At 40.6% G+C, this 10,985-nt stretch overlaps 1 protein-coding gene across 3 annotated transcripts; it reads left to right on the top strand.

Moving 5' to 3' along the window:
• Positions 1 to 2,625: 2,625 nt before the first annotated feature.
• LOC141010394 (14-3-3 protein zeta-like) lies at positions 2,626 to 10,930 on the top strand. Of its 3 annotated transcripts, none has more exons than XM_073483340.1 (6): positions 2,626 to 2,732; positions 3,324 to 3,742; positions 7,056 to 7,194; positions 7,805 to 7,968; positions 8,059 to 8,154; positions 9,879 to 10,930. In XM_073483340.1, the coding sequence occupies exons 2-6, from the start codon at positions 3,410 to 3,412 to the stop codon at positions 9,954 to 9,956; spliced, it is 810 nt and encodes a 269-aa protein (XP_073339441.1). In that variant the 5' UTR covers positions 2,626 to 2,732; positions 3,324 to 3,409; the 3' UTR covers positions 9,957 to 10,930. The 3 variants fall into 3 exon arrangements, with proteins under 3 accessions (XP_073339441.1, XP_073339442.1, XP_073339443.1); XM_073483341.1 differs by having other exon boundaries at positions 2,664 to 2,728; XM_073483342.1 differs by lacking the exon at positions 2,626 to 2,732 and adding an exon at positions 2,814 to 2,831.
• Positions 10,931 to 10,985: the final 55 nt, after the last annotated feature.

Genomic DNA, 10,985 nt, shown 5'->3' on the forward strand with positions numbered 1-10,985 from the left:
TCACTCCCTTTTCACCTGTACTTTAGGAGTGACTGTGCATGAAAATAAAACACAAAGAAGCAATAAAGATGGCATACAAACAACTTGAATAAAGCATCCTGTTTGATCAAGATTTAATCCCGTCTGTCTTTCTTTCTGTCTGTCTATCTGTCCTGGCCTCTTCCAGCTGAGGTTTTGATTAAAGCTCCCGTTAGCTTGACTGTTGTCTGTCAGGAAAGGTAAATAATGCATCTGTGGTTACCTTGGAAATATGACTAAACACACAGAATCTGGGAGAAATAATAGCCTGGGAAGCTGTATTTCATTGTTTGTCATTTTACTCCAGTAAAATAAACATTAATTTACCTTATATAGATTTCACATTTTCCATATCATTTATATTATCAGTTCACCAGATAATTATATCAGTCATCCTATGGATCAAAGGAGCTAAATGAGAGCTGTTGCCAGGTAGACAGGTTTCAGCCCAGACCAACTCCACCCGGGGGTTTCTACACGTTACGTAAGCCCACGCCTATTTGTGACCTCAGCAGTTTGTCACTCTGCCTTCCTCTGTGACTGACAGCTACAGCAAGACGGGAATTGAGCAAGCACAAAGGTCAGACTGAGAAGGTTTAAGTTGTGTAAGAGAAAGAAAAAGCTTACAAAAAGTTGACGTTTGAGTCACTGTGCACCGAAGTGAAGTGCTCTACACATGTAGGACAGTTAGATAGTTTGTTTAATGTACATACAAGGTTCATCTGTCATATTCTACTAGCGGCAAATAAAACTGACAGAATCTGGTGATCGCCTGAATTTCCCCACCAAAACTCCCTTTAAAAGGACAAAAACCTAGTTGAGAAGATTTGAAAATTAATGTTTTTCGGAGCACTTTCAAGGTTAAATATATGAAATTTTGATCATGAATATAGCAGAAAACAACAGAAAATGACTAGGAAGAAACTTTTTCAGATTATAGCTAATCAGTACACTTAAATATGTTTCTGAAATCATTTGAGAAGAGAAATTTGCTATGCAGTAACAGAATCTTGATACATATTTGATCAGCACAGTTTGATCTGAGTTTGGTGAGCTGCGTTTTAAAGCAAAATGCAAAATAGTGGCCGTCTGGTTACAAACCTTGTCATATTTTAGCTTAACAGGACACTAAAATATTGTCCTGAAGACATTTTAATTTGATAGGCCACAGAATTGAATTGTATCTGATCATTACGGCTCAGTGTGTGTTGTGTGTGTGTGTGTGTGTGTGTGTGTGTGTTTCAAAATGTTTTTCTGTTTGAGTGACATTTGCGAAAAACAGGAACCAGCTGTTAAATTAGTCTTTTTTTTAACTGAACTATATTTGTGAGCCTTTTGTAAAGATTTAGGTCTTTAGTTTAGAAATGTAAGATGCTTGGGGCTGAGAGCCACAGTAGGGCAGTTAGAAAGTACCGAGGGACAATTCAACAGATTTTTGGTTTCGGTCTTTTTGTATGAGAAGTTCTCAGTACTAATGGGTCGGACCAGGTCCATCTTCAAACTTGGCCTTCATTTTGATCTTAACTACACATCTGTAAAGTTTCATCACAGAATCTTGCACAGTTGTGGCACTATCACGTTTCCACAATCTTTCCACAAACAGACAGACATATAAACACCTGTCAAAGTTCCCACTACAATACCTGTGCCCAGGAATATATAAATGAATGTGGGTTAGTGGTATAAAGTGAGGGGGGCCACCTCCTTACGTCTGGGCCCCTTGCTCGGACTACACCCCTCTGCAAAATTGCTTCTTTTGTTTAGTGGTAAAAAAAAGTGTCTACAGGACCACATTTTTCCATGATGACACACACTCACAGAGGCACGCACTTACACACATTACCAGCCCACGCTGTCACAGCTCGTAAAAATGCAGAAAAATGCCAACCCCCATTCTTAAAAATCAAAACTTCTGGCATAGCAGTGAAACTCAAACCTTGTCTGCTCACCTATTGCCAAAAGGTTTCAGGTAGAATTACAGGTGTCCCAGTGGGGACATTCCAGAGTGGAAACTGATCCTTCTCAGGATGTACAGCGGCCATTTTTATCCCCTACACACAGTGGGACAGCACAGCCCATCACTGAGATACTCAATAAGGATCTCAATAAGAGTTTAAAAATACAGTCCTGACACAGACTATATCTCGAGTTTTTGGGACAATAGCAGTGTGTTGCAGGCAAACTACATCAGCTACACACACAATATTTGTCCGAGGGATCAATGACTTGCTGGTTTGGCTTTTTTCATTTGATCTGTTGAGAAATTATAAAAATGTCTGCAGAGAGTCCCTAGAATAAAAACTTCAGAAAAGATCTATCTGAAGGAAATAGGTGCCACACCCGCCTTCAGTTACCTGCAGCGCGTGAAAGAAAGGTGTGATTGGACGAACATCACCATGGCAATGCGATGACGTCTTCATCCCTTGCTCTAATTGGAGGAAACCCCGTGGCCCCATCCGCTGCAGCGTTCCGGTCCGTCAAACTATCCCGAAGGCCCGCCTCTTTCCCCCGCGCTAAACAACTATTGGTTTCCACTGGTTAATCTTCCTGTCGATCAATTGAGATTACGATTTATGATTGGAGAGTCGATATACAGAAGGACCGCCCTATTTTAGCACTGAACAGTGGTATTTTCGCTGCTACTACCTTTCTTTGCCTTTCGGACCAACCTCTCAAACCGGATCAATTTGAGGAGCAAATTTGGACCTCAGTAGGTTAGAAACCATTATCAATTATTTCATTGTTTCCTTTTCAATAATATGCTTGCTGGTTGGTCGTTAAACTGACACATAGAGACGCGTTTAGTGTTTTGTGTGAGTATTGCTAATGTGACATTTTTTCATTGAAAGGAGTGGCCGATGTAGCTAACGGCAGCTAGCTTTAGCTAACTCGCTGGCGAGTCGCTCCAGACAGCTTTGTGGCGGGTTGCCGTGCAAAATGGGCTTGTCAGTACGGCTCTGCTTCCGATTTTCGCTGTCAGCCGCAGATTTTAGAGACAGTTTTTAAAGATAGAGTCTGCTCGTTGTTTTACACCGCAGGTTATCGTAAAGTCTGTAAGTGAATGCGGGCTGGTAATTTTTAACCCATTTTTTTTTAACCCAGTTTGAACGCGTCTGAAAACGGGTTTGTCCGGTTAAATGATTTTAAGGAGTGACAATATCTAACATGTAATAGTGCCATTTGTCAGCTCGTGCCAAGCGGATGCATGTTCGTTCGTGTCATGAGCATGATCGGCGGGCTATTCTGCCCTCCGGTTACATACAGTTTTATCGACACCTACTAATTTTATCAACCTTTTTTCGCAGCTTGTAACGTTACTGTGGGGAGGAACAGCATCCTTGACCGTCACATACCCCCCGGATCTTTGATATCATCGAAAAATATATAAACTATGGAGGATAGAGGTGATCTTATTCAGATGGCCAAGCTGTCGGAGCAGGCTGAGCGCTACGAGGACATGGCATCATACATGAAGTCGGTCACAAAGATGGACCAGGACCTGTCAAACGAGGAGAGAAACCTGCTGTCCGTCGCCTACAAGAACGTGGTTGGGGCGAGGCGGTCCGCATGGAGGGTGCTGAGCAGTATGTGTGCGAAGGCCGAGCAAGACAATGCAGGCGAACAGGAATCCAAGGATGAACCCGCAGAGAGGAAGAGGAAAATGATGAAGGAGTATAGGGAGAAGGTGGAGGGGGAGCTGCGAGATATCTGCAATGACGTTTTGGTAAGGTGTCCAATTATTCTCCAGGATTTATGTGAGATGAAGAGCAGCCTCTTGAATAGGTAGCACAGCTATATTGTTTCACTGCATGATTATAATTTAAACAAGTTCAGAGATCCCTAGAACTGCAGTATTTGTTCATTAATACTCCTCCACCTCTCTCGAGGCAAGTAGTGAAGAGTTGAAGTATCCTCTGTCAGTCTTCATGACACATCTGTACCCATAACATTTAATGTGACATGTCATTATATAGTACAATGATGTGTGGAATCTGCCCTGTTTCCTGTGAGCTCCTCTGTTATGTATAAATATGGCCTCTAACGCTGGAGAGGACAAGGAAGTATTATGTAGTCCTCCCACTGTTCCTGCCTTTTTTGGAATCTGGATTTAGAACAATAGGCTTGAAACCTTGTGAGGGCGTGAACTGACAAAAGGTCATAGTGACTACACCAGCAAGGTGTGTCTGAATGGGTGGAGGGCGATCTCAGGGAAGATTCACTGTATACCCTGTGCTCTGTGACGCTTTACTATGATCTGTATCCACGCAGTCCCATCTGGCAGATAAAAGACTAATGTGGTTAACCAAGTGCAAGAATTTACATGCATAAGTGACTCATGCCCTCTCTAAATCCCAGTTTGCACAGATCACTTTCACCTCTTGTTTAATCTAATGCAACAGCACAGATTGGTGCTTTACATTATTTCTAGCCTGCCTTGATAATGGATTAGTGGAGATCTGGGTGGAAGCTTAGCTGCAAGATAATTTCCCAGAGCTGCCTTTAAAGTCTTACAAATGCACTGCAAAGCCACAGGAGCAATTCATTTTTTAACCAGCTCGCTGTGTGTATTCCTGAGAATATGCATTTGCACATCTGTGACTCAGCTTGCCATGTCTCTGCTCCTGAGTGTTGACTGAGGGTGTGTCAGTCCTCATGCCATAACTTGTCTGCAGAAACCTGTCAGGTTACTTATGCACACACAAAGGCAGAAGCGCAGAGACCGCGGTAGATAAGTACGCATCTAGTATGCCCTTCTGTCTTGATTTCCTGCACAGTAGAGTGTGAAACCAGGACTGACTTGCATCTCAGTTGAATGGAGGTCTCAGTTGGGAGAGAGATTTGGTTTTGGGTTAAAAATAAGTCACCTATGAGATTTGTGTAGATTCAAAGGGGGAACTTTTTGGGGGGTGGGGGTAGTGGAGAGAACATGACTGCAAGTCGTGTATATTTTGCATACATTTTTAATTGCATGCTTGGCATGTTGCTTTTGAACATCCCCAGTAACAGTTCAACATTAAAACTACCCATATCGGAAATTTCTCTTATGTGATTAATATCATTAGTCCTTCATGTGGCATTTCTGAAGTATACCCAGTGCAGTCAATGACGGGTGGGCGGGGCACCTTATGCATTTTTTTTTCTAAATAATTAAAACTTAAACTCTTTCTCAGTGTAGGCTTAATTAAAACGCTACAGTAGTATAATAGCTAACAAATAATGCAAGATGTTACAGTGTAATGTTTTGTGTTGTGTTGTGTTATTTTCAGAGTGAATATAGTACCTCAAATTTATATTTAAGAACAGTACTTGAAAATGGTCGCTTCCACCACTGGACCAAGGAAAAATGTTATTCTTTCTAAAGAATGGTTCGTAGAATATTCTGAATGCTGGATATCAAGCTGAGATGACCACACCGAAATAACTTTATTATAGAAGCCGTAGTATGCTCATTTTTAAGAACATTAGAGAACATCACCATTATCTCTGATTTTGAAAAAACAAGAACCACCTCATAGCTAATTGTAGTGTTTGTAATTGAATTGATAATGAGGTTAAGTCCATGCTTGGAAAAAAATATATAAATTCCTTACATGTAAAGGCACTTGCACACACATAACTCAGTCAGGCTTCAATCCAACATTACAGGTTGTGCTTTCTTGTGAGCACTGATGACTGAGTTCTGTGTGAAAGCACCAAGAGTGAGGCCACTCTTGTCTATTGTGTCGAGCATGAAGTCAAAGAGGAATGTTTAGCACTTCAGACATGCATGTGTTTCGGCCGAGCCTATCTTTGTACCAGTAAATGACTGTGGAGTGGCTGCTGGGCTGGGTTTGGCTCGGGCACTGGTAGTTTCTTTCTCCAGGGCTTTAGATGGGAAAGCTCTGTTTTTCTGTTTCATTAACCTTTTTTTTACGTAAAGTTTCTTTCTAAGTTGGAGGCAAAGAGTATCCTCTTTCTCCATTCTCTACACCGTGTAACCTCTTGATCAGGACCGTCATTAGGGTTGAGTTGTTCGCAAGCCTTGCCATTCTAAATGAACGGTTAATTTGCTCTCTAAATCGGTTAACTTGAGCATAAGCCGTGGTTTCACTGACACAGATTAGCCCTGGTAATCTTTCCATGTCCATGGAAATACGGATGACTTAGCCTGGAGAGTAATCACAGTGTGTGATTTGTAATACTTGTTTTATACCTTTGCTGTATTACCACTTATAACCTACCTAATATTATTACTATATTGCTGTTATATAGTAAACAGCTATTTGTAGCTTTTAGGATGTAGTCACTAAAAGCAGCAGTTTGCATTTTTAGTTTCAAAGCGCAGATTCAATTTTGTTAACAATTTTAATCTTTAAGGTGTTAATAATAAATATTTATTATTTATCCATCTTATTAAACAAGTAAGTAAGTAACGTAATATTAGACTGCAAATTAAAAGTTATTTTACCTGCGATAGACTGAAGTTTGTTCAATCTTTACTGTGAATGGACCTATGATTTGGAGTGTGACCCTTTTTACCCTGGATTTTGCTAATGGAACATTTATGGTTAAATTTAAGACCTCAAACTTTGCTATACAGTGCTAACGGGAGGAGAGTGCTTCATGAAAGAATGTGGGGCAGAAGACAGTTGGGGACACACTAGACGCCTGGCCTGGTTGTAGACAATTTTGGAGCAACATTAGCAGCAACTGACAGATGGCAAAAATGTTTCTTCAAAATGAGCTGAGCAGCTATGAAGCGCAAAGGGGGTTATGCTTTTTGGTAGATGGAGGCTAATGGGACACTTGTGATGGGTATTCAGTGTTGGGCCATGCATGTGTTTATTTTTTGGATGTGTTTATTCTCACACCTTAATTTGTGCCCAATTTAGCACAGTTAGTGACTATTTTGTAAATATAGTGTGACTGCAGTGAATGATTCTGTTTAAGATTTGGCTCTTCTTCTGTCAGTTTTGTTGTAGTTTGGTTGATGGTTGTGAAGAGTCATACTCCATTTGCATCCGGTTGAATTGATCTGACATTTTCTTTCTTCACAGTTGCTGCTGGATGATCATTTAATTAAAAACTGCGAAGTTAAAGGAGATGAAGCTGCTGAGAGCAAAGTCTTCTATCTTAAGATGAAGGGGGACTACTATAGATACCTTGCTGAGGTTGCCTCAGGAGACGCCAAATCGGGTGAGTTTACATTTGTACTCCATTTGTATTAAACACGCTCTTGATTCCATTTTTTAACAGCAGGTGAGAAAGTGGAGGAAGCGTGTTGTTATTTATGTAGGCTATTGAAACCAATGTGATATTGAATGACATAGCAACAACCAGTTGCACTTAGAAGCTTGTACGAAACATTATTTCGGGGAAATTAACATTATATTGGGGAAATTAAGATGTTGGTGTTTTGAGGGTGTCCCAAAGGGGAGATGTAGGTTTCTATGGGAAAACATGAGGAAAGGCAAGGGCAGATTGTCAACTAGTCAATCGATCTCGTTTGGCTGCGTTCTTTCAGATGGATAAAAAAAATAAAAGTAAAAAATGCTCAAATTGGTCACCAAATATACTTGGGTGGCCATTAATATACCTGGGAGGCTCGCCCAAGTAAAGCCCATGTGTGGGTCTGGCACATAAATGCTTGTAAAACCACAGAGTGGTTGTTTATATACTTCTATAGATTTTAGTGTAGTAAAACTGTAAAATTGTGTAGCTGCAAGTGGACTTGTATCTCAACCTTGGCATATATCGCATATGCATTAACTATTATATTTTATGTGATTCCTTTCTCTGTCTCCAGACGCCATTACGCGGTCAGAGGAGGCATACACTGCAGCATCTAAATGCAGCTGTGAAAAAATGCCACCCACACATCCTATCCGCTTGGGCTTGGCACTTAACTTCTCTGTCTTCCACTACGAGATCCGGAACTGCCCAGGTGCAGCCTGCAAATTGGCTAAAACGGTATGCAAAAAATGTTACAAAAATCTGTCTCTTTGCTGTCTTCTCAGTGATTCTATGTGGCAAGTGTTAAACCTTTTTTGTTTCTTACAGGCATTTGATGAAGCCATTGCAGAGCTGGACCAGCTTAGTGAGGATTCCTACAAAGACAGCACTCTCATCATGCAGCTCCTCAGAGACAACCTGACAGTGAGTGTTTGCTCTCACATGGCACAAAAATCCACTTCACTGTGTAACAAAAATGTTATGCTTGGCTTGTTGTCTGTTGTATATTGCCAGTATTCTTCAAACAACCTACTTTGTTGAAAAAGCCACACTGGATGGCAAGGCCAAAAGCCTGTTGTCATTGTAAAGGGTGAGATGTGATTAAACATACAAATGGGCTTAACGGCCAAAAAGGCAATCATGAGGCTGCATGCAGTAATGCAAAACCTGGTAATATAATCTGTAATACCAAATGGTTTTGGAAGACATTTTGTCACACTTGGCCCAGGCAACTAACACACACAGCCCCGCTCCACAGGCACACCACACCATTGGGTCATAAAAGGTGGACGAAATTGACAAAAATGTTCCGTACCATTTGTGAGAGGGCAAGTAGGATTAATCATAGTGGATATAATGTTGGTGCATTTTATGTTTTATTGCTGTTTAAATGTGTTACTTCTTGCATAAACTTTGATTAGGCCTTGTTGGGGCTGAATAGCGTTTTAAAAGAATTTGACTTCGATACCGATTCCTGAATGATACTTTTTTCAACACCAATTGTATAAAATCCGTTTTAAAAAAAGATTACATTACACGTACATGTTGTGAGTACCGTCTTTTTCCTGCATGCCTCGAGTCAGCCAATCACCAGCTCTTATTAGATCTTGGAACAACAAGCATACTGTATGCCTATTGGCTCGCTGACATTGATGAGACAACTGTATGAGACACTCACCCGAAACAGAGTTTACTTGTCCCAGCAAGCATTAATGACGAGCTGCATAGCGTCCACTGTTAGCGCCAGGGTTATATAAAAATAACAGACTATGGAATCGCTGACGTCAGTACAATTTCTGGAGAGTCAGACAATCAAGATTGGCACTTGATACCAATATTGGGTCAAAAGTGTCCCATCTCTACTTGCAAACAAAAAATACAAATCGTGGTTGAAAAGGGGGCCAAATCCTCGCGCTTCAGCACCACATAAAGGGTACGTCGTAGTAGGGAAATTTCACTAAGGCTAACATTACGCAGCATCTCAAAAAATAGGTGTTTTCATATCAAAATACTTTGTCTATGTCGTGATGGAAACGTTTGAAAATGCACCTTGAAAGTGCTTGACTATGAAGAAGGTGTAGAAACCTTGATAGTAGCTGCTGACCCGTTCATTAAGTAGGCGGCTGCTGCTGTGGGCAAAACCTAACTAAAAGACAAAATTGGATTATTCCCCAGTTCCGCTGTATACGCATATATACTTTAGATTTAACCTGGTTCACTTTGACACCCATTATTGTGTAAAAGAGCCAGAAAGGGATGTTCACGTCTCTAAACACCTGGCCAATCATCTGGCTGTGATTATCAGAGTGCCTGTTTCAGAAAGTCACTGCCTATTCTGCCATCACAAAGTTGGTTACAAATAGTGTTTGAGAATCTAGCCAACACTTAGTTTGAAGTATACCGAGTTCCTTCCCTCTTCATTGTCCAGGGACCAAACTTCGTTGTTGGCAGAATTAAAAAGAAAAGTGTGTGTGTTAAACTTAATACGGTAATTTCAATGTAAAGCCATGTTGATATCTGCAAGGAAGAAGGGAAGAAGGTGACTGGTTTAATGAACTTTAGGCTTCAAAATTCAGAAGGGGTGAAGGAGTCTTGATATTTCACTGCGTTCAACTGTATTTTAAACAAATGTATGTTTCTCTTCTCAGTTATGGACATCGGACCACGCTGGCGAGGAGGGTGAGGGTGAGGGTGGAGAAGGAGGAGAAGAGCAGCAAGAGCAGTAAAAAACAGAAGTCCTCAATGTTGGGGTCATCTCCAAAAACGACAAAAAGAAAAAAAAAAAACTAAACTTTTTTTACACATCCTTCATTCCTTATTTCTCCACTCAAACATTCTACCAATGAAACCCATTGCTGAAAAGAGTTGTGTAAGGAAATAAAAAATAATCAGGCTTTTCACAATGCAGATTTAGAGAACAACTGGTGAAAAGAGAAACCCTCCATTCCCATGATTTGTGTTTGTCCTGGCCCTCCCATTTGTGCAGTTTCAGCTGTAGAAAAGTAATTGATAGCTTGACATGGTATCAGACTCCTAGCTAAAGTCAACAACTGGAAGCCTAAAATTCTATCAATTGAGATTTTTTTTTCTAATAAATGTTAAGATATAAGAATATAACATAGTTTCCCCCATACTTTTTTTTTTAGTGTCTATCTCTACACAGTTACATGGTACGGTCACAGCAGCTGGAGTCCAACTTAAAACGGATTCAATTTTCATACTGCAGGGAAAGCTAGTGCACTTTTACATGCTGGCAACAAATACTATAATACAGCCAAGTAGTGCCAACTGGTTAAATCCTCACTTTTTGCCCTGGTTATGAAGCCACTCTTTCACTGAAGCATGCCTGTTTGAGGAGGAGGGGTTGGGTGGGTGGTGGGGCTTATCTGACCAAATGCAGGGACCTTTTTTAATGGGAAGGTGACAATTGTCATGCATGTCTCTTGAGATATTACACTGGAATGGGAACAAATGCTGTAACACACACAAGTCCAAGTGTCAAGTTTAGTCATTTTTCAATGCAGGTTTGTACACATCCTACAAGAGGGTGATTTGTTAGTCTGTCCAGTGATTGTCATTAGAGATTTGGACCACTATTATTTTGTCATTCATTCAATTGTAGTCCCCAAAAGCCTTGTGGAACTGTTGGAATCCCTATGTATCAGCTATGTTAACATGAATAAATCATTTTATAAACCAACTCCAAGCTGGCCTCTGTTTCTTTTATTTGCCTAATAATGTACTTGGATGTTTGT

Source organism: Pagrus major, chromosome 16, assembly GCF_040436345.1.
Source record: "Pagrus major chromosome 16, Pma_NU_1.0".
Taxonomy (NCBI): Eukaryota; Metazoa; Chordata; class Actinopteri; order Spariformes; family Sparidae; genus Pagrus; species Pagrus major.